This window comes from Dioscorea cayenensis, unplaced genomic scaffold, assembly GCF_009730915.1.
Source record: "Dioscorea cayenensis subsp. rotundata cultivar TDr96_F1 unplaced genomic scaffold, TDr96_F1_v2_PseudoChromosome.rev07_lg8_w22 25.fasta BLBR01001469.1, whole genome shotgun sequence".
Taxonomy (NCBI): domain Eukaryota; kingdom Viridiplantae; phylum Streptophyta; class Magnoliopsida; order Dioscoreales; family Dioscoreaceae; genus Dioscorea; species Dioscorea cayenensis.
The window spans coordinates 1-23,983 of NW_024087860.1; the positions used below are offsets into that span (position 1 = coordinate 1).

General features: G+C 33.8%; 2 protein-coding genes and 1 long non-coding RNA gene across 28 annotated transcripts; all 3 read left to right on the forward strand.

The window, feature by feature from the left end:
* Positions 1-24: 24 nt before the first annotated feature.
* Positions 25-1,180, forward strand: LOC120256494. Its single transcript, XR_005535325.1, has 3 exons — positions 25-98; positions 269-333; positions 1,051-1,180. It is a non-coding gene; the product is annotated as an uncharacterized LOC120256494 (long non-coding RNA).
* A 3,622-nt stretch (positions 1,181-4,802) lies between these two features.
* Positions 4,803-6,029, forward strand: LOC120256495 (disease resistance RPP13-like protein 4). Its single transcript, XM_039264179.1, has one exon. It carries the CDS (start codon positions 4,803-4,805, stop codon positions 6,027-6,029), a length of 1,227 nt encoding a protein of 408 aa, XP_039120113.1.
* Positions 6,030-6,166: 137 nt separating this feature from the next.
* Positions 6,167-14,720, forward strand: LOC120256491 (D-aminoacyl-tRNA deacylase-like). Of its 26 annotated transcripts, none has more exons than XM_039264160.1 (23): positions 6,167-7,943; positions 8,068-8,145; positions 8,261-8,501; positions 8,607-8,818; positions 8,909-8,986; positions 9,105-9,360; positions 9,463-9,561; positions 9,699-9,804; positions 9,941-10,086; positions 10,210-10,284; positions 10,396-10,614; positions 10,741-10,921; positions 11,020-11,151; positions 11,263-11,299; positions 11,419-11,660; positions 11,763-11,881; positions 12,017-12,122; positions 12,217-12,314; positions 12,389-12,460; positions 12,939-12,994; positions 13,161-13,210; positions 13,758-13,946; positions 14,467-14,720. In XM_039264160.1, exon 1 carries the CDS (start codon positions 6,226-6,228, stop codon positions 7,687-7,689), a length of 1,464 nt encoding a protein of 487 aa, XP_039120094.1. In that variant the 5' UTR covers positions 6,167-6,225; the 3' UTR covers positions 7,690-7,943; positions 8,068-8,145; positions 8,261-8,501; positions 8,607-8,818; positions 8,909-8,986; positions 9,105-9,360; positions 9,463-9,561; positions 9,699-9,804; positions 9,941-10,086; positions 10,210-10,284; positions 10,396-10,614; positions 10,741-10,921; positions 11,020-11,151; positions 11,263-11,299; positions 11,419-11,660; positions 11,763-11,881; positions 12,017-12,122; positions 12,217-12,314; positions 12,389-12,460; positions 12,939-12,994; positions 13,161-13,210; positions 13,758-13,946; positions 14,467-14,720. The 26 variants fall into 26 exon arrangements, with proteins under 26 accessions (XP_039120094.1, XP_039120090.1, XP_039120097.1 ...); XM_039264156.1 differs by having other exon boundaries at positions 12,217-12,309; XM_039264163.1 differs by having other exon boundaries at positions 12,017-12,080; positions 12,217-12,309.
* The last annotated feature ends 9,263 nt before the right edge of the window (positions 14,721-23,983 follow it).

Below are 23,983 nucleotides of genomic sequence, written 5' to 3' on the forward strand. Positions count from 1 at the left end.
TTCAGACATCAAAGAACTAAACTTTTTTTCACATTTGCAGTTATTGTGGGAAGGGCTAGGACTTGGCGGAGGTGACGGTGTTGGAAATTGGCACACAGGTTGTGAAAACATTAATCATCAGATAAAACTTGTCTGTCTGTTAGATTCTGAACCTTTTTAACATGAACCATATTATATATAATTAATACTTATGATGAGAATGTAATGGACATATTCCAAGCTTCCTGTTTTTTAAGGTTACAGCAACTTATCTGGGTTTAATATGCAGGAACAATGATAATAAAAAGGTTCTTCTTGGACTTGGAGGTGGTCACTATGGATATTAATTATTCTGTAAGTAACACTGATTTCCTACATTCTGTAATTATGTATATTTGTTTCTAATCTTATAAATTCCACACTAGAAGTCATTAAATGTTACAAGAAAAATTGAGTACTATGTTATTGTGCTATTATAGTTTATTCCACTATTTTTTTACCAAAAAATGTAGTATAGTTTGTGTTGCCAAAATGAAGAAACCATGATACCTAATTAAATGGCATGAATCCCCTTTGGTGCTGGACTAGGAAGTAGGAAGTGATACCAAATGGTCATTAAGTTTTATGGCAGATGATATAATGTGTCAACATTTAGATTAGCTAGCGAATTTAGGATTCAGAATATCTTTGGGGGCATTATATTCACCAATTTATATAAGTGATCTACTAATAAAGCTAAGAGAAACTAGTTGTTGCAAAACCAAGCACATATGTTCGTATTCATAGTTGCTGACTGCACTGATGTGGGATTATCGGTTAATTTTTTACACAGTACATAATTCCAATTCAACTCAAAAAGTTTTGGACTATGACCGATACTAACTTAATTGATGTGAGAAAAAAAGAGTTATGCCGTAAATGACATTTTTCTTCTTTATTCGATTGGTATAAAAGAGGTAGAAACCATGTTTCTCTTGTTTCAATTATGAAAGATAAGTCTTTTGTGGTCATTTCGTGACATGCTTGATAATGGAACTAATTAGTTCAGTGATTGTTTCTGTGCTTGTGCAGGAGTTTTAAAAGTTGGCAAAAGAATGCCATCACAAGTTTTTTAGCAGAGCAAAATATACAAGTCGGGGGGAAGCCTTCCGACTTCTTTTAACATGAGCACGTTCCTTCGAATTACTATAGCTTCTGCTATTATTTTTCATTCATGAATTAAGATATATGTTCAATTGTACGGTCATTTTTACACCGATAGTAAATGTATTCTGGAAGTATTTTTGACAAGCATTTGGTTGAATTTTTTTGAAGAAGAAAAAGGTGAAGAAATTGAAGCTCTGTTATAGCCAAAGGATTGGGGGGGATTGCTATGGCAGGAACTTTCTGTGAATTGTGACATGGAAACACTTGTAAGAAGATTAATGCACTAAATAAACACAAAAGCATCATTACTATTAAATTTGGAAAGTTTTAGCAATTTGATTCCAATCACTATTAACCGACAAAAGAAAAAGTTGAAATTATGAATGATGCATTAAAATCATAAACCAATCCAAAGGTTCTGAAAATACCAATAAAAACTATAGAAAGGTTTAAAAAAAACTAAGAAGGTTTTAAAAAAAACTACAAAGATAAAACTATAAGCTAATCACAGGCTCCGCGATTCGAGAATAAGAATAAATCAAATTATAAGAATATTATAGAGCTACAATAATATTAAAAATGGTTACAATTGAAAGAAAAAAAAAACCCAACGGAATTTGATTTTTTTTGTTTTTTATGTTTTTTAAAAAGTTTTATGAAATTAATTTTTAAAACAAATTTTGGAATTAAAAAAAATATAAAAAGGTTAATGACACTTCTTTTCCAGGGTGTGTTTGAATGTAAGGGATCAACCCTTATGGCATGTGCATGAGCATGTTTGGGCATGCATCAAAAGGCATGAGAAGGGAATGAAGGGGAGTGCATGCCCCTCAAACCCTTCATGCTCATCCTCGTCATTTTGGGGAATTGAGCATGCCTTGATGAGTTAATAACCTTTTTACCTCTTATAATATTAAATATTTATTTAAATTTTAATATTTACATTGTATTTATATTGCATTGGATGAAAATTAAGAAATAACATGATATATATTGTATTTATTTTTAAAATATTAGAACTATTTATATTTTAGTTATTTAAAAATAATTAAATTTGAACATTTATTTATTTTAAATAAAAATAATTAAATTGTATTCATCAATTAAAATGTATAAATTTAAAAATTTATTTAGAAAATGAATAACTCATTTAAAATTTTTTTATAGAAATTGGAGCTATTTAATAATAATTGTTTCTTTTACAAGATATATTATTTAATTAAAATATTAAAGGGTACAAAAGTAATTTTATTAAAATTTTCTCCTATTCTCTATCATATTCCTATCCCCATTCTCTCAAACCAAACATTACTTTTGTTCCCATTCTCAATCCCTCTTTCCTATTTATATTATCATCTCCATCCTCATCCACATCCTCATATTCCCATTCCCTCCAACCAAACGGAAAGTGAGCAATGCATGTGCTCTTGCTTCCTCACAAAATCATGATGTCAGATATTTTGGCAAATAGGAAATAGACACATGCATGATATTCTTTGTTGATAAATATATACTTTTTAATTTTATATTTATGATTTTAACTAGCTATAAAATTAAATTGTATTTAAAACATATTTTTTACAATTTTTCTTTTTAACTCACTAAGTTTTAAACGTAAAGAGTCTACAAGAATCTGAACAAAGTATTAGAAACTCAGTAAAAAGTTAGATATCTTTTAGTTAATTAGTATATTTTTTTATCTTACATAAAAAAAACAAAAGACTTGAAATGCATGGCTGGTATTCCAAGCAAAACACAACCCAAAAATAAAAAAACGTGTCATTTAGATCAACCTCAGTTAATTACACATAATTATATTTATTTATATATGTAATAAATCTTTTTAGGAAAACTAAACAAAATTAAAAAAAGTATTTAAATTTAAATAAACCCCACGTCCTATCCTATCGTTGTCCTGACAACCCAAGCAATAAGTGGTGAGTCCCACGCCCACCGATATTATTGATCAACTTCACCGTACCCCACACACACACACACAGACACACAATCTCTCTCCCTCTCTAATAATATATACATATGCATAGTCAATCATTCATGTGGGTACCACAATATGGTCAATTTTACTTTCAGCATCAAACTTTAATTTGTATAATTTTGGATATCCAATTTTAATTTGATTTCACCGAAAGAGTACTAAAGAGTTTTCGGGAGGAATTTGATGATGTAGCTACCAAAATTGCCTCATTAGCAGCAATTTGCCATGTAATTTACCGACCCTTACATGCTGCATCATCGACAATGTCCATATAGTCACTTATTATGCAAATCAACAATGTTCATGCATACAAAATAGGTGGTCACGTGAACATTGTTGATAATGTGACATGTAAGTTCCAGTAGATGACGAGGCGAATTGCTGCTGACGAGGCAATTCTAGCAACCATTTTATTAAATCCCTCCTAGAAACTCTTCCGTACCCCTCTGATGAAACCAAATTGAAGTTAAATAACCAAAATTATACCAATTAAAATTTGATATTCAAACTAAAAATTGATTTTAGTATAACGCTAACTCAAGATTTTTACCCTTATTTAATAATTCATCGGTAACTTGTGAGTTAAATATATAAAAAATTGGTGAATAAATAAATTGACCGAGTGAGTTCGTTTCCCTAGATATCCTATACTGTCAATTCATTCATTCCGGTCATCAATCTTTGTGGTAAGAGTATAATTTTTTTATTTTGAAAACGAAATTTGGAATAATATATATATCTTTGAATCTACTTTTATAATTAAAGATAAAGTTTGAAGCTGCTTTAGGAATTTGATTCCAATCTCTGCTAACGGACAAAAGAAAAAGTTAAAATTATGAATGATGCATAAAAATCATAAACTAATTCAAAGGTTTTGAAAATACCAATAAAACTATAAAAAAGTTTTAAAAAAATATAAAGAAAAAGCTATAAACTAATCACATGCTCCATGATTCGAGAATAAGAATAAATCAAATTATAAGAATATTATAGAGCTACAATAATATTAAAAATGGTTACAATTGAAAAAAAAACAACCAACTTGATTTTTTTGTTTTTAAAAAAGTTTTATAAAATTAATTTTTAAAACAAATTTTAGAATTAAAAAAATATAAAAAAGTTAATAACACTTTTTTTTTTCCAAAGTGAGCAATGCCTGTGCTTTTGCTCTCACGTAAAAAGTCTACAAAAATCTTAACAAAGTACTAGAATTTCAGTAAAAAATTAAATATTTTTTAATTAGTAGATTTTTTTCATATATTAAATTTAAATTTAAAATAGTTAAAAAAAAAATGCATTGTTGGTATTCCAAGCAAAACACAACCCAAAAAAAAACGGGTCATTTAGATCAACTTCAGTGGATTACACATAATTATATTTATTTATATATGTAATAAAAATTTTAAGAAAACTAAACCAAATAAAAAAAAAGTATTTAAATTTAAATAAATCCCACGTCCTATCCTATCACTTCCTTTAGTTTCACATGTCCTGACAACCCAAGAAATAAGTGAGTGAGTCCCACGCGCATTGATATCATTGAACTTGACTGTACTATACACACAAAGTCTCTCTCCCTCTCTAATAATATATATATATACATATGCATAGTCAGTCAGTAATTCATTCCACCCATCAATATCTTTGTTGTTGTTGTGAGACTTTGTTGTGAGGTAATACAATGGCGATGATAGTGGATGCTTTTGCAGGAAAGCTGGTGGAGAGACTGTCTAAGGTCATTGAAGAGAAGGCCATCATGGTGTTAGGAGTCAAGGATGAGCTCCAAAGACTCCGGCGGAGGATGGAGAGGATCGCACGTGTGCTCAAGGATGCCGAGAAGAGGAAGATCCAAGACGAGACTGTCAAAGGATGGGTCGATGAGCTGAAAGATTTGATGTATGATGCTGATGACATCATTGATCTTTGCATGATACAGGGTACTGGGCTTTTGCAAGATGTTGATCATCATTCTCAGCTGGCTGAGTCAAGCACTACCACTGCCTCAACAAGGGTACGCTGCTGTAACTTTACTCTGTTCTCTTGTGTGCGCAGTGTTCCATCTCGCTATGAGATTGCTGATAAAATTAAAAGTCTGAATGATAAGCTAGAAGAGATATCTGAGGACAAGAATAAGTTTAATTTCATAACTTCTTCTAACTCAAGTGATGCACATCCTATGAATGAAGCTTCTTATCGCCAGAGTTCCTCCTTACCTGAACCTGATGTTGTGGGTTGGGATATTAGAGATGCTACTAAGAGTCTTGTTCAATTATTGGTCTCTCAGCCTGAAGAAAAATGCCGTCTTTTTGCCATTGTTGGCATGGGGGGTATAGGCAAAACAACACTAGCACAACAGATATATAATGATCCAAAAATAAATGATGCTTTTGTGTTGCGTTCATGGATTTGGGTTTCAAAATCTTTCCCATCAAGGATTGATTTGCTAAAAGAAATCATAAGAAATATTGGGGGTAAATATGGAGAGTGCACAACAATCTCAGAGTTACAAAATATACTTTGTGATTTCCTGTGTGAAAAGAGCTTATTTCTAATTTTAGATGATGTTTGGGATGAGAACATATGGGTTGATTTAATTAAAAATGCAATAGAAAGAACAACAACTAAATGCAGGGTTTTGGTCACTACAAGAGATAGAAACACTGCGGTAAAAATGGGGGCAACACATATCCATCATGTTAACAAACTGCCTTCGGATGTTGGTTTGGAATTGCTATGCAAAAAAGTTTTCACAAACAAAAATACACAAGATATGCAGAGACTAAAGGATATCGGGATGAAAATTGTTGAAAAATGTGATGGTCTTCCGGTAGCAATAAAAGCCATTGCCGGTGTTCTCGTAACAAAAAACCAAAATAAAAGAGAATGGGAGAATGTGCTTAACAAATGATGCTTGGACTATTACAGGACTTCCGGGAAGAGCTCCAAGGAGCTCTATACTTGAGTTATGAAGTCTTACCTTCACTCTTAAACATTGTTTCCTCTATTGTGCTCTTTTACCCCCGTGGACGTGAATTTCAAATTCAGAAGATCTTGTTTGTCAATGGATTGCAGAAGGTTATATTGAAGCAAAGGGAAATGCATCAATGGAGGATGTTGCAAAAAGCTATTACATGGAATTAATTTGTAGGAGTTTCTTACAACCTGACCCTGAGTATGTGGATATGTCGAGATGCACAATTAATGATTTGTTGCGAGCACTAGCTGAGTTTTTTGCAGGTGATGAAAGTTTTTCAGGCGATCCACAAGAAGTACAAAGCACAGATTCAATGAAAAAACTACGCCGTTTGACAATTACAAGTAATAGGGAAAGTGAGAGCATTCCACATCTTGATTGCCTAAGAAGCTTGCGGTTATGGACTCCTCCAAGTTTTAACACTCCAAGTTTGAACACACAAGTGGTTGGCAACTTAAAGCATTTGCGTTTATTATTTCTCAATGGAGAAAAGATTGAGAATATTCCAGACAGTATAGGGGGTTTAGTGCACTTGAGGCTTTTGGATTTGGGGCATACATGCATTCATAACCTACCAGATTCTCTGGGAAATCTCATTAATTTGCAATTCTTGTTGCTTAATAAATGCAAGTCTTTGCATATCCTTCCAAAAAGCATAACTAAGCTATACAATTTGAGGTGGCTTCGGATACTAGATACACCTTTGAATTATGTACCAAAGGGCATAGGCAAGTTGGAACACCTTCATCATGTGAAAGGATTGATCATCGGAGACAGTGGTGATGATGGAGAAGAGGGATGCAACTTAGAAGAGATACAGATGCTTGAAAAACTCAGTTACCTTTCTATAAGAAACTTGGAGAAATCAAGCATCAAAAGTTCTTCAGTACTGTCAAGCAAGACTCATCTCAGAACACTAGGGCTTCGTTGCACATTTAATTACACTGATGGGCATATTCAACAGCAAGAGATGGACAAGATTGTGCAAGTCTTTGATGACCTATGCCCCCCGCCATGCCTTGAAAAGCTAGGGATTGAAGACTATTTTGGTGGTCGATATCCAAACTGGATGTCGTCATCCACTTCCATTACTACTGCTCTTCAAGAGTTGATTTCTTTGCATTTAATTAATTGCTCAAATTGCCCTCATCTTCCCCAACTTGGCCAACTTCCACAGCTCAAGTATCTGAGGATAGATGGAGCAACTGCAGTTGTATCAATTGGCCCTGAATTTCTCGGTAATTATAATGTTGAACCTACAGAAATTGCCTTCCCTAAGCTTGAAACCCTCGTATTAGAGAACATGAGTAATTGGGAGGAATGGTCATTGATCCTCAGTGGAGAAGAAGAAGAAGACAACGAGCCTGAATCTAGCAAGGCATTAATGTTCTTCCCCCATCTCAAAAGCATTTTCATTCTTAAATGCCCTAAGCTGAAAGCTCTTCCAAGTGGCTTAAATCGGGTTAACATGGCACCGTTGTTCATTAGAGTAGCTCACAGTCTTTCAAGGGTCTCCCATCTCCCTACCTTGGAAGTACTGCAAGTCATTGATTGCCCAATGCTGGAGTGTGTGGAGAAGCTTGAAGGTGATTGATTATGAAAAGGACAACGCTAGTCTCCCTCAGTGGCTCATCTATTTCCTCCAACAACGTGAAGAAAAGCCTCATGAGGATGATCTATTCAAGTTGCATTTGGAGTGCAGTGCCCAAGCACTAAAGGGATGTTTGAAAGGGCGTCCACACTGGTCGTTCATCCAGCAAGTACCACGCTTCATAGGCTATGCAGAGGATCAAAGCATGTATTTGAAGTACACCAAAGAACCATATTACTATGAAACCAACATCACTGGTATGTTATTCATTTTATTTCTCATGATGTCTTTGCTAGTGCTGAAATAACTTATAAGTGCCTAATTGTTTATCAAAATTGTAATAACTTCATGAGTTTAATTGGTTGTGGTTTATATATGCAGATGAGGATTAGGAGGATGAATCCTTGATTTGAATTAGATTACCATTGAAAAATGACATCCGAACACCCATTACTTCTGGTATGTCTTCAATTTGTTTTGAATTATGGACATCGCTAGCTAGCTAGCTGGTTCTATTAATTTATCTTTAGAATGAATTGTGAGATGTATTTGTTTGTTGTATTGGTTTCCACAGGCAAATCAATATTTGACTTGATCATGACTCAAGTGTATGATAATAATTTCATGGTTTCAAGTTATACAGAGAGGACTGGCATTCTCTTGTGGGGGGTGGATTCTTTTCTTCTTCGTGTTTTCTTTAATTTTCAATGTGAGTTGAGCTTGAATCCACATCTCCTTGACTGTGAATTGTGATATGCATGGTTCTGTTACTACTCTGATGAAGCTCTCCGGAGGGGGAGTGTTCTTGTTTCTTTGTAAGTGCTGTAATAATTTCTTCTTATTTTCATGTTTACCAAATGATAGATCTATATGTTTATCAACTGTTAATAACATTAAAATTCCAATTTGATCTTTATCAGAGTATAAGGGTGGATTTCATTATATGATCTGCAATTATGCATACTTGCAAGGAATTCTGCGATTTATTAGTTCCTCAACTACAATTCAATCTGATGAGGAGGATTCGTAGGAGAATTTTATGTCTGATTGGTGGCTTAATTATGCAGATAAGAGAGCTAGAATGAAATTTGCTTCAACTTGTTGAATGAGATGTGGACATGTATAATGACAGGTATATATCTAATTTATATGACTCATTACATCTCTACTATAAGCTAGTTACTCATTTCTTTGGTATCTTGATATGCATGTATTTGCGAAGAACTCCATTGCATTGTTTCAGGGTCACACTGCCCAAGCATTGGTGCCATGTATGTATGCCTTGTGAAGTAGCTGCCATGTATGTATGCCTTGTGTATTCAATCTATTTTGAATTATTTATTTACATATTTTTTTATTAGGATTAAGCTCATCACTTGTGCAGTTCTATATTATTTACCCTGCATTGGTGTTCACAGGTGGAATGGTGGATAAACATATTTTTATGGCAAATATGCGAGACTTTATTATGACTCATCAGCATGACATACAGTTTCAGAGTACAAATTACTTGGGTTCTTCTGAGTCAGTCATATGCATGCAGTTATATGCATGCAGATATTTATGTCTTGGATGTGCAGAACTTCTGAAAATACTGTGGAGCATGGCTTGTGCGTATGCTATTCTGATGATGCTCTCTGGAGGGAAAGTACAAGTTGTGTCTTTGTGAATAATGTCAGAGAGCCTAATAATTAATTGTGATTTTTTGTTCATATGTTCTGAAAATATATAAATCTGCTGCTAATCGTAATAAAACTTCTATTGGATATTGAACAGAATACTAGTAGTGGATATTTATTATGCTAGGAAGGGCTCAGGTGATCCCTTGACTACAATTCAATATGATGAAGTTAGTTTCGACATGTATAACAACTGGTATGCATATATCTATGCATATATGACTCATTTTTCAACTCTAGCAATATGATTATAAATTAAGCTCTACACTATAAACTTGTTACTTATTCCTTTATAATTGTGATATGCATGTGTTTGTTTTCTTGGTTTCACAGGAGTAATGGCTGATAAACATAATTTTTATGGCAAATTGTGACTTGAGGACTCAACTGCATGATGGTTTGAGCTTACAAATCACTTAGTTTCAACTTTCAACTTGAGGTGATGGTTTTTAAATTTTGTATAAGTGGAGATGAAACTTTCGTTATTTCTGGATGAGTCAGTGGCTCATCTCTTTCCTCCAACAACGTGAAGAAAAGCCTCATGACGATCTATTCATGTTGCATTTGGGGTGCAGTGTCCAAGCACTAAAGGGATGTTTGAAAGGGTGTCCACATTGGTCGTTCATCCAGCGAGTACCACGCTTCATAGGCTATGCAAAGAATCAAAGCATGTATTTGAAGTACACCAAAGAGCCATATTACTATGAAACCAACATCGATGGTATGTTTATTCATTTTATTTCTCATGATATCTCTGTCAGTGCTTGAATAACTTATAAGTGCCTAATTATTTATCAGAATTGTAATAATTTTATGTTTAATTGGTTGTGGTTTATATATGCAGATGAGGATTAGGAGGATGAATCCTTTATTTGAATTAGATTACCACTGAAAAATGACATCCGAACACCCATTACTGGTATGTCTTCAATTTGCTTTGAATTATGGACATCACTGGCTAGCTGGTTCTATTAATTTATCTTTAAAATGAATTGTGAGATGTATTTGTTTGTTGTATTGGTTTCCACAGGCAAATCAATGTGACTTGATCATGACTCAAGTGTATGATAATAATTTGATGGTTTCAAGTTCTACAGAGAGGCTTGACATTCTCTTGTGGGGGGTGGATTCTTTCCTTCTTCGTGTTTTCATTAATTTTCAATGTGAGTTGAGTTTGAATCCACATCTCCTTGACTGTGAATTGTGATATGCATGGTTCTGTTACTACTCTGATGAAGCTCTCTGGAGGGTGAGTGTTCTTGTTTCTTTGTAAGTGCTGTAATAATTTATTCTTATTTTCATATTTACTAAATGATAGATCTATATGTTTATCAACTGTTAATAACATTAAAATTCCATTTTTGATCTTGAACAGAGTATATGGATGGATTTAATTATATCATCTGCAATTATGCATACTTGCAAGAAATCGTGCGATTTATCAATCCCTCAGCTACAATTCAATCTGATGAGGAGGATTTGTAGGAGAATTTTATGTCTGATTGGTGTCTTAATTATGCAGATAAGTAGAGCTAGAATGAAATTTGCTTCAACTTGTATGTGACTCATTACATCTCTACTTTAAGCTAGCTACTCATTTCTATGGCATCATGATATGCATGTTTTTGTCAATAACTCTACTGCTTTGTTTCAGGGTCACAGTGCCCAAGTACTCTATTAGTGTTTGCAAGCCTCTGCAAAGGACAGAAGCATGTATTTAAAGTACACCAAGTGAACATTATTTTATCAAACCAATCTTGAATTCTTGATGAAAATATATCAATTGGTATGATTCGTGGAACCTCTTTATTCCATTTTTTTTTCCTTATTCATCTCCATATAGTGAAAGTGGCTAATTGTATAAAAATTATGATATCTATGCCTTGTGGTTGGATAGCTGCTGCAGATAAAGAGGAGAATGAAATAGCTGCCATGTATGTATGCCTTATGTATTCAATCTGTTTTGAATTATTTATTTACATATTTTTTTATTAGGAATTACGCTCATCACTTGTGCAGTTCTATTTTATTTACCCTGCATTGGTGTTCACAGGTGGAATGGTGGATAAATATATTTTTATGGCAAATATGCGAGACTTTATTATGACTCATCAGCATGACATACAGTTTCAGAGTACAAATTACTTGGGTTCTTCTGAGTCAGTCTTATGCATGCAGATATTTATGTCTTGGATGAACAGAACTTCTGAAAATACTGTGGAGCATGGCTTGTGCGTATGCTATTCTGATGATGCTCTCTGGAGGGAAAGTACAAGTTGTGTCTTTGTGAATAATGTCAGAGAACCTAATAATTAATTGTGATTTTTTGTTCATATGTTCTGAAAATATATAAATCAGCTGCTAATCATAATAAAACTTCTATTGGATATTGAACAGAATACTAGTGGTGGATATTAATTATGCTTGGAAGGGCTCAGGTGATCCCTTGACTACAATTCAATATGATGAAGTTAGCTTCAAGTAGTTGAATGAGATGTGGACGTGTATAACAACTCGTATGTATATATCTATATATATGACTCATTTTTCAACTCTAGCTTTATGGTTATAAATTAAGCTCGACACTATAAAACTGTTACTTATACCTTTATAATTGTGATATGCATGTGTTTGTTTTCGTGGTTTCACAGGAGTAATGGCTGCTAAATATGATTTTTATGGCAAATTGTGACTTGGGGACTCAACTGCATGATGGTTTGAGCTTACAAATCACTTGGTTTCAACTTTTAACTTGATGTGATGGTTTTTAAATTTTGTATGAGTGGAAGTGAAATTTTCCTTATTTTTGGAGTTGAATTGATTTCCTTAATTTGCTTATTTTTCTGCACAGTTAATGTCATGAGTTTTTCTTTTGCAAAAGAGTTAGTATTCCAATCAAGTCTTTGATGAATCTTTGGTTGGGAGTGCTGTGTTTTTTCATTGAGTAATGTGACGATGCAACCTTTGCTCTCTTTATTTGACAATTTCTTATTTTGTATGATATGTATATCTTTTGGTGACAGCCGCATAGGGGGACTGAAGCTTGAATTTCAATTACAGCACCAAAGGAATGAGACGTGGACAAGCATGACTTGGTATATGTATATATGACTCATTGCATCTTTAATTAATCTTTCATGTTTTCAATATGTTTTGCATTTTAATTGATCTATTTCATGATTTGGACTTAAGCTCATCACTTGGTGTAGTTCTATTTACAGAATTGTGATATATGTGTGTGTTTGCTGTATAAATATTTGACTTTAGTATCAAGTCATATCCAAGTTGGGGGATGGTTTTCATTTTACTGATTTCTTTAATTTGCAGCATGAGCTTGGAGATTGATAGAATAGCATATCAAATTCTCTAACAGTTGATTTCCTTATATACTTATTTTTCTGGTAATTAATATAGAGGATGCTCTGTTTTTTCTTTGAAACTTTGAATAATCAAATCATCCATATTTGGTAATTGTTCTACTCATCGAGGGTTACAGCTAGACTTGAAGATGAAATTTCCATGCATTTGTTTTATATTCAGACATCAAAGAACTAAACTTTTTCACATTTGCAGTTATTGTGGGAAGGGCTAGGACTTGGGGTAGGTGACGGTGTTGGAAATTGGCACAGGTTGTGAAAACATTAATCATCAGATAAAACTTGTCTGTTAGATTCTGAACCTTTTTAACATGAACCAAATTATATATAATTGGTACTTATGATGAGAATGTAATGAACTTATTCTAAGCTTCCTGTTTTTTGAGGTTACAACAACTTATCTGGGTTTAATATGCAGGAACAATGATAATAAAAAGGTTCTTCTTGGACTTGAAGGTGGTCACATGGGTATTATTCTATAAGTAACACTGATTTCCTACATTCTGTAATTATGTATATTTGTGTCTAATCTTGTAAATTCCACACTAGAAGTCATTAGATGTTACAAGAAAATTGAATACTATATTGTGCTATTATAGTTTATTCCACTATTTCTTTTACCAAAAATGAAGAAACCATGATACCTAATTAAATGGCTTGAATCCCCTTTGGTGTAGGACTAGGAAGTAGGAAGTGATACCAAATGGTCATTATGTTTTATGGTAGATGATATAATGTGTCAAGATTCAGATTTTCTGGCGAATTTAGGATTCAGAATTTCAAGAGAAGGCTTGTTGAGTATGTATGTCCATAATGTTATTTTCTTCATGGGATCAGAATGAAGAAATCAAAATTCCTTTTATTTTTCCTTGAATTTTTCATGATTAAATCACGACCTGAATCTGTGTGATCTACCACTATGATTTTCACATTACCTATCAAGAAAAGGAGAGTATACATGATATTCTATGATAGACAGTGTTCTCACTCCTTTTTCTATTGGAAACAAATGCAGGAAGGATGGTACGTGGTTCGGGCACTTGCTATCAGGGTATTCATTGCCGATGGATGACCCAAACCAAAAGAAAGAACAGAATAAAGAGGAAGGAGTTGGCGGAACATGGAAACATGCAATCAAAGTTTCTTATGAGGCTACTCAGCAAGCTTTTCCAGGGGGAGTAATTTTGGCACATCTATATCACAAGTATGTTTGTCTCTCCTCCATACAATCTTTAATTTCATTAGAGTTGTTGGTGATACATTTGAATTTAAGAGGAAGATATCTTTAAAAAAGTTTCTTTAGGGGCATTGTATTCACCAATTTAGAAAAGTGATCTACTAATAAAGCTAAGAGAAACTAGTTGTTGCAAAACCAAGCACATATGCTCGTATTCATAGTTGCTGATGCACTGATGTGGGTGGGATTATCAGTTACTCTTTTACACACAGTATATAATCCCTATTCAGCTCAAAAAGTTTTGGATTTTGACCGATACTAACTTAATTGATGTGAGACTATTTGTTACTCTAATATGAACTACTGGAAATGAGAAAAAAAGAGTTGTGCCATAAATGACATTTTCTTCTTTCTTTGATTGGTATAAAAGAGGTAGAAACCATGTTTCTCTTGTTTGAATTATGAAAGATAAGTCTTTTACGGTCATTTCTCGGCATGCTTGATAATGGAACTAATTAGTTCAGTGATGGTTTCTGTGCTTGTGCAGGAGTTTTAAAAGTTGGCAAAAGAATGCAGTCACAAGTTTTTTAGCAGAGCAAAATATACAAGTCGGAAAGCCTTCTGACTTCTTTTAACATGAGCGTGTTGCTTCTCTCGTCTGAATTACTATAGCTTTTGCTATTATTTTCATTCATGAAAGTCTATTCATGAATTATCATATATGTTCAATTGCACGATTGGTTTATACATAGTAAATGTATCTTGGAAGAAATTTAACAACATTTGGTTGAATTTTTTGAAGAAGTAAAGGTGAAGAAATTGAAGCTCTGTTATAGCCTAAGGATTGGGGGATTGCCATGGCTGGAACTTTCTGTGAATTGTTTTTTTGAAAAGATGGATAAACCACATATATTAAAAATAAAAAGTAGCAAAAAGTACAACAAACCTTCCACTAGCTATGGAAACAAAAGGCGAACGAACAGAAATGGAGGAACAACGGGTCTTCTCCTAACCCAGAAAAAACACAAAAGTTACTCCTCACCATCGATCCGATCAACCTCAAGCATGGGGTGCCATCCACCCCCGAGCGAGAGTCCAACAAACTCTAGGCTGCGCGATAGAGGATATAGGATCGGCAAGCTTGCTCTCACACCTTCGAGGGAGCTTCCTTCGATTCGGGTCCTCCCCGGAACACAATTGGTCCTCTCACAATGATCACCCGGGGATCAATCAACTTTTAAACTTCACGCTAAAGCGCTAGAGATAGGGAACATCTAATTTCCCTCGTTTGGCTCCAGAGACCCTGGGCTCTAAGTAATCCCAACGGCATTGATTGGTAGAGGTGGCTACTACCAGTTTTGCCCTAGCGATTTCGAAAGACTTAGAAAAATCTATCAAAAGAGTAGCATATGGAAGCATTGGTCCATTTAAAACATTTGACAAATGATCTGAGGGCATATTAGCGAAAGATGCCAATAGTTAGCTAGCGAATGACCCTCATCTTGGGCTTCGACAAGACCCAAATCACCATGGCCCATGAATCACCCATATCCAAGATGCATGAAGCGGTGTTGCCCTTTTTATCATAAAATGGGCCCACTAGATCAAATGAAACAATTAAACCAACACCAAGTTGAGTTAAACTAATTAAAGAAACATCCGAACCCTCATGCATGTTCAAGTCTTTATGCTCATTTTAAAGCGTCAACACTTGTGAGAAGGTTATTCGTTCGCATGGTAAGATGTTTCTTCATTGTCGATTCTCGCACGCTCAACTCTACCCAACGAATGAGCGACACGCATGCACATGAAAGCATTTCTCCAATGCGTGACATGAGGTTTGATAAAAAAACTACGGCACCGTACAACCCACTGGAAAGCCAATAGTTTTTCCTTTGACGTGCAAATGTCCAATGGATAAACCAACGGTCCACTCCGATCTGGATGCCGACGAGCGGCTGTGGCCTTCGCCATCTTTGGGAGGAGCCCTCCACCCGAGATGGGAATGCCTCTACGAGGGCATGCAAGCACCATCATCACCATCCCATATGTTTTCGGCGGGGAGCTATGCTCCACCGTTGATCGGCCCTCAGCCAAGGGACTAAGACCGACATGCACACCTACATGCTCACCACGGGCTTCCTCTTTCCGCATGAGAATCCTCACTCGCAAAATTGGGTCCATCCGTTCGGCCTTTGACCGTCACCCAAAGCGAGAGATATAGCCTCATCACCGCCATGGGTGCAAGGCTCGCCCATCGCCCGACGACCCAGTCTGGGCAAGATGTTATCCCTCCGAGTCACCCCCAAAGATGCATCAAGGCGTTCTCCGCTAGATCTCCATGCCGGAGACTCACGAGAACTTCTACTACTAAGGCGAGGCCAAGCTCCACCGCCCTCTTGGCTTTCAAACATGCTAACGTTGAGTAATTACCGCCGTCGTCTTCCCTCTACTGGGATATCGCTCGTTAGGGTCACCTTTCTCCTCAACATGGGAGCGCGTGCTCGACCACAATTGGTATATTCTCTGTGCTTGTTCCTTCTCGACCGCTGTCCACACCTTTTTCCCCCGCGTGAGAGCGGCTCGACCACCACGCAGTATCTTCTACGTGCTTGTTCCATTACGGTCACCGTCCACACATCACCGTCGGCGGCGGCGACTTGATTCTCTGGATGAGAGCCGGGCTCGACCACCCTCGAAAACTTCGGATTAGTCGTTGCCGGCGAGCGAGCACAACCATCCTCGACAGTCGGTTGCTTCCTTTTTTTCACTTGGTGCAATCTCATGCGTGGCTCCGCAAATCGCCGTCGAGCGAGAATACAAGCTCTTCTCGCCACATCGGCTTTGGAGGGGGAGCACTAGCATGAGGATAATTGGCAGAGACTGACACATATTCTGGTTGTCCATTGGTAGTGAAAATAAGTCTTGTTGCAAGCGACGGCAAGGTTGGCAAACCATCCTGTTCATCCACCATCCAAACGTCATCCCCATCTTCATCCTCTCCTTCATCCTCAAAACCAAACAACCTCAGCATATTCACCCCTCACTTTCTGTGAATTGTGACATGGAAACACTTGTAAGAAGATTAATGCACTAAATAAACACAAAAAGCATCATTACTCTTATCTATTTACCAGATCCGAATACTTTTACTGAACACAACTACATTGCAAAGCGTAAGGGTGTAATCAATAAAGTTTGAATCGAGCAGCAAGCTGCTTGAGCTCAAGCTCAGTTGAAAACTCGCTCCTTAATACTCAGTTTGAACTTGATTGAGTTTTGTTTTTGTAACTCGAGCTTGATGCGATACATAAATCAAGCTACTTGAGTTTGTTCGACTAAGCTCAATAAAGACTAATAATAAACTCGAATTAATCATAGGTATTTTTACGCTTGGGCTCAAGCTCAATTATATGTATAAAACAAATTAATATATAATATATATTCACACAAAAACAACTATTTGATTAATGCACTAAATAAACACAAAAGCATCATTACTCTTGGCTATTTACCAGATCAGAATACTTTCACTAGACACAATTACATTGCAAAGTGCTACTTTGGAAGGTGTAATCAATCGAGTTTGATCCAAGTAGCAAGCTGTTTGAGCTCAAGCTCAGTTGAAAACTCGCTCCTTGATACTCGGTGTGAACTAGATTGATTTTTGTTTTTGTAACTTGAGCTCGACTTGATACATAAATTGAGCTACTTGAGCTTGCTCGATTAAGCTCGATGAAGGTTAAAAATAAACTCAATTTAATCATAAATATTTTTACACTCGAGCTCGAATTTAATTATATATATTAAACAAACTAATATATAATATATACACACACAAATACAATTACTCGATTAAACTTGCGAGCACTTAAGTAAAATATTCAAGCTCGACTCGATCATACACAAGTTGAGTTCGAGCATTTTCCGAATCGAACTCAAATAGCTTGCGAGTGGTAGTGTATAATTTACACCTCTAGCAAAGCGCGCAACAAGAAAATGAACAGAGATAACCTCAAAAACACTAGATTCCTGTTAAAGCAAAATGATCAAACCCTGGAGCTAAGTCTAACTTACAAGTCAAGTACTATTCAGTCTGAGTTAGTGAGATGCACTCTAATTCAAGGAATGTTACACACACACACACACACACACACACACACACACACACACATATATAAGCAGTGACACAATCAAAGTACAAAAGCTTGAAGCTTGATACGAGCCTCAGCTAAACTTATTAAGGATTCTTCGCCCGGGTCCTCCTTTGTAGCGGCAAGTGCCGCTGCGTAAGCCAATCTCGCCTCTTCCATCTTCTCAATTGTGTCCTCATCAAGATCAAGATCAAGATCATCCTGCTCAAGTTGAATAGTGATTACATCAGTAAGAAAGATGATATTGTTCATGCATTACTCAATGGTAAGTTATTTTGGCAATACATGGGCAGGTACTGTTCATGCATTACCCATTATTTAGGCAATAATGGGTTGAAATCTCACCGGATTGTACTGTTCATGCATTACTCTTTGGTCCTCAATACCATAGAGTACTAAATTACACCTATCATGAAAGACAAAAGTTGTAACTTTATTTACAATTACATGAAACTTATACATGATTCTCTTCATTATTTACATAAATCTCTCTATTAATTATTACTATATTAATTAATAATGATATTAATTAATATTATTATATTAATTAATATTAATTAATTAAATATCTTAGAATTTTTGTAAATGAGTAAGGGCTTTTTAGCCAATAAAAAAAATATTGGTACTCAAAACCACCCTAACCCTCCAATTTGGAGGGTTGACGAATAAGAGAAAAATTAAGGTTTTCAAACCTCCATCAACCCTATCAACTTTTACCTCCCCCTAAAAACCCTTACACAAGCATGAGTTTTTAAAAACCTTTCCTTATCTTTTCTCCAAATACTTCCATCCAAGCACTAAGACCCAAATAAAATTCGAGGCCTTTATTAGAATTGTTCTCATGAAATTTTATCATATACAACAAATAAAAACAGTAAAAACAAACACAATACACTAGAACATTAAATTAGATTTCCCAAATCAAATATTATTTTTCTTAAAAAAAATAGATCAACCAAAAACAATAGATTTGAAAAAAAAAAATAATAAGAATAGATATAAAGAAAATAACTCGAATGGTTAAAAAAACTCTCGGCTATATATGAAATATCGACTAAAAGCTGGTTTATTTTTGGGCTACTGACTAACCAACAAATAAATCAAATTTCAAATAATAAGTATATAATTTTTATCTAAAAATAATAAAATATATTTTTATAAATAATTTAAAAAAAGTCTATTAAACAATGTATATTAAATGAAATAAACAAAAAAAAAGGATAAATAAAAATTTAAAATAAAAAATAAAAAAGGGACAAGAACACTTATGCAAGTGAAGCCCAAATAGATTATAAAAGAATAAGACGAATATTATCTATTATTTTAAGGGTAACATAAGAGGTACTTATTTGGGCAATGTTCAAGATGGCTGAGACAAATAATGATATTTTTAATTATTATCCCACTCCTCTTAATTAAGCAATTACCAAAAATAATTTTATGATCATTCACTACTTTTACTGCATCCTAACTCGATGAAAAATTAGCTTGATTTTTTTAGTATACTATTAAGCATAACCTTGACTTCATGAACTCCTTCTCCGATGTGGTAAAAATGCAAATATTAGCATGGATTACATTGAAGACACTAAAAGCTTGTTCTGGTGTTACCATAGATAGATGATTCCTCATACTGAGTATATCCCCATGAGCCTCATTCATCTATTTATTATTCTTTTGGTGTTATTCTCCTTAGCAATCTAATCAACTACTATAACTAAATGGCAGAACCAGAAGCAAAACTAAAGGGCGTTTGGTTGGATGTGAATTGAAAATCACGATGGTTGTATTTACAGATCCTTGCATTTGAAAATTGAGAGTCAAATTCGGGTGTTTGATTTGATGTATTTTATAATCTTGGATCCATAATTTTTGAGTTTGGTTGGAGAGATTTGTAAATTTGAATTTGGAAAACTGGTTTGATGTAATAATTAATATAAATTATAAAATATATAGTTTATTTTATGTAAATATGAATTCAAATTTCAAATATTATAAGTAATTAATATAATTAATATATACTTAATTTATTATAATAAAATATAATATATTAATTATTTATTAAAATAATTAATATATTATAATATATCAATTATATACTATATTACTAATATTAATTACACTATAATTATATTTTATAATATAAAATATAATTATAGTGTAGTTAATATTATGAGTAATTAATATCATTAATATATACTTAATTTATCATAATAAAATATCATATATTAATTATTTATTAAAATAATTAATATAATATGTGTATTAAATTAATATATATAACGACCAAAAATATCATTTATTAAATTAGTTAATTATATAATTTTATTGTTTATATTCTAACTAAATTCTAGTTTTTTAAAAAATAATTTTAATTGAAATTCCAAATCCACCAAAATCCAACTAAAGAGGATTTGCAACTCAAGTTGCTTTTTTAAATTCACCTAACCAAATAACTTACTTCAAAGAATTTTGTAATTCCAACTACAAGGAGTTTAAAGAGGTGCTGACTTAAGTTTTAAAGAATTATGAATATTAAAAAATTTATATTTATTCGGACACAAGATTAAAATAATTTCAAAAAATATAAAATATAAATACTACTAACACCCATCACTACCAGGTGGAAGTTGAACTTTTCGGTTTTGCTTTCTTTTCTCCTTTATTATTTAGAAAACACATTTTTTTTTTTTACAAATTTATAGATATAATATAAAAAATTACTTTTAGCAAAATGTGAAAATTTATTGTGGGTTCTCTGATATTATACAAATTAATTTATATAATATCACTTATTTTAATGCAAAAATCTATTGTCTAGCCTCTTAGATTTTTATTTACAAATTAGTATATATTACCTAAAAAATATAGTTTAGGGAAAAAAACTATTTATAATATTTTCCTACAGCTTGTCTCATTTTATCTTTCTTCCTGTTTTGATTTTGCTCACTGTTTTCCTCATCCCTTGTGAGGATTTCAGTTTGTTATTTTATTTTAGACTTTTCTTGTTCGCGACCTTTTCTACTGTACTCCTCTGTTTCCTTCTTTTTAATAAATTAGTGGTTTATCCACTTTATTCAAAAAAAAAATATATATTTTCTAGGCCCTCAATTCCAGCAACCATTTCATCAAATCCCTCCTAAAAACTCCTTGGTACTCTCTTGGTGAAACCAAATTGAAGTTGGAGTACTGAAATTATACAAATTAAAGTTTGATGCTCAAACTAAAAATTGATCATAGTATAGTACTTAGTCAAGATATTTACCCTTATAGTAATTGGTCAGCAACTTGTGACTTAAATATATATATATAAAAAAAAGCCAATAAATAAATTGGCAGAGTGAGTTATGGCCCCTAAATATCCTATCCTGTCGATTCATTCATACCCACCATCAAAATTTGTTGTGAGAGTATAATTTTTTTTATTTTGAAAAATAAATTTGGAAAGCATTTTGATTCTGATCACTATTAACCGAGAAAGAAAAAGTTGAAATTATGAATGATGCATAAAAATCATAAACCAATCCAAAGGTTTTGAAAATACCATTAAAACTATAAAAATGTTTTAAATAAAACTACAAAGAAAAAGCTATAAGCTAATTGCATCTCTCCTATAAGCTAGTTTCCCACATCTTTAAAACTGTGGTATGTAATGCCTTTTGCAGAGAACTCTAGTGCTTTGTTGTAGGCGTAACTCTTGTGGTTGTGGCCATATATATATACAAGAGCATGAAAAGTCCCATGATGATGAATTCCACTTACATTTGGATCACTGTGCCCAGGCACTGCATCAGTGTATTCGAGTGCGTACATACTGATTGTTCCTTCGGCAAAAACCCCGCTTTATAGCCAGTGCAGAGGAAGGAAAGCATGTGTTTTAATTACAAGCAAATATTATCTTATCAAACCAAACTTGTTGATTTTATATAAACTGGTATGATTCATATTAAACCTCTTTATTCATTTTCTCTTTCATCTCTATATATATGAGGACTCTAGCTAGCTTCAACTGTTAATTATGATATACATGCCTTATGTATAACTTGGTGTATGTATGTCTGTGTGTGTGAATCATTGCACACTTGTAACTTTGTTATCATGAAATGGTCGTCTCCTTTACTTATTTCTTCAATTTACACCGACTTGAGCTTGAAACTTGATGATCTCCCTGTGCTTGTTACGGCTCAATTCATTTACACCATGAGTTTTGGAGATTGATATAATAAGATGTCAGTTATTTAATTAATAGTTGATTTCGTTCTTATTTTCTGAACAATAATGTGTGACAGTTTCATATGAGTTACTAACATAGATGCCTCTTTCTTCTATGTATATATATATATATACACTTGCAAGCATATTGAATTTGATTTCAACCCCGGATCGAACTACAGTTTTGATCTTTGCTCTTTGGTGTGGCATTTGTGAGAGTTAATGGAACTTATATCTTGTTATGTTTGCCATTAATAACTTTGCAATTAGTCAACGAACCTCACAAATTAAACTTTACATTCGTATATCTCTTTCTTGAAAAATATATATATCAAAGAAATAGCTGTCCATCCAATTGCACGTACTGTTAATTGGAGCTTAAAATTTTCTTTTGTTAACAATTACGTTTGTTAATTAAACTGTCTGATTATAGCTAGTATGTCCTTAATGTAGTATAATATGAAACATGAAACGTTTAAAGATACACAAGTTGAATGATTTGTTAATTACTTTCAAGGTATACAAGAGCTATCAGACAGCTCACATCATTAGGGGTGGACATTGGCCGGGCGGCCCATGAGTGACGAGCAAAAACAAATCTGAGGCCAGGGTTTAGAAAGTTAGCTAGACTGGGTTGAGCTCAAATGTTTCTAGCTGATTAATTTCGAGTCGGGTTTTGGGTCGGATGAATTTTTGACGCTGACCCTGACCCGACCCCGAATAAATAAATAATATATATATCATATATTATTTATAATATATATATTATATATATATAATAGTAATAGAACGAAAAGAGTAAACATTTATAATACTTTAGTATTGTATAAATGTTTGAAAAAATTTTAGGGGTTGTAGTAGTAGTTTTATTTAGTTATTTCAATTATTTCATAAAAAAATTATTTATTTTTTGGGTCGGGTTGAAAGTGAGGCCCTAAGTGACGATCAGAATGGGTCGGGTTTGGATTAAAAGCAATTTAGCACGACATGACTGCCAGTCCCGAATATATGGGTTGTATTTTTGAGTCTGCACGGACGGGCACAGTCCGACCCAATGTCCACCCCTACACATCATCATGCATGTTTAGTTAACAAAATATAACTTAAGCCATGTAATTAATTGGTATGATTTAATTATTGTAATATATAATATGATGCAGTGCTCAATGATTTACAAGTTGTATGATTTGTTTATCTCATTTTTTAACACTATCCGGCCAAGAAGTGGCATACAGCTCACTCACCATGTTTTTTGTTGTGAAGGTTGATTATATTTTGTAAGTGGGTAGATCTGTGAGTTTCTGCAACTTGAATGATTAATTTAATTCAACTTGCAAGGTGTCCCAGTCTCCCAGATGGGACTTGCTGTTCATTGATTATGCTACTAACTTTATGGACAAGATAAGATGTCTTAATAATATATATATAGATATATATATTTTAAGATGCAGTTTTCCAGGCAATGGGAGTGGCACAATATTTTTTTCTTCATTTATTGGGAGTTGTGCAAGTAGTAGTATTATAATCATGGCTGGATCTCCTTTACATGTCATATATAACTTCTGAGTGGCTGCTGGTTCTCATTATCTTACTAATTGTGATTAACTTCTGAGTGATCATCGGAGAGCTGTTCTTTGGCAAGAAGAAGAAGAAGAAGATCATGGCAATGATAGTGGATGCATTTGCTGGGAAGCTGGT

Bases quoted from the DNA above. Each gene is read 5' to 3' on its own strand.
- LOC120256495 (XM_039264179.1), top strand. From the start codon at position 4,803: ATGGCGATGATAGTGGATGCTTTTGCAGGAAAGCTGGTGGAGAGACTG.
- LOC120256491 (XM_039264153.1), top strand. From the start codon at position 6,226: ATGGAGGATGTTGCAAAAAGCTATTACATGGAATTAATTTGTAGGAGT.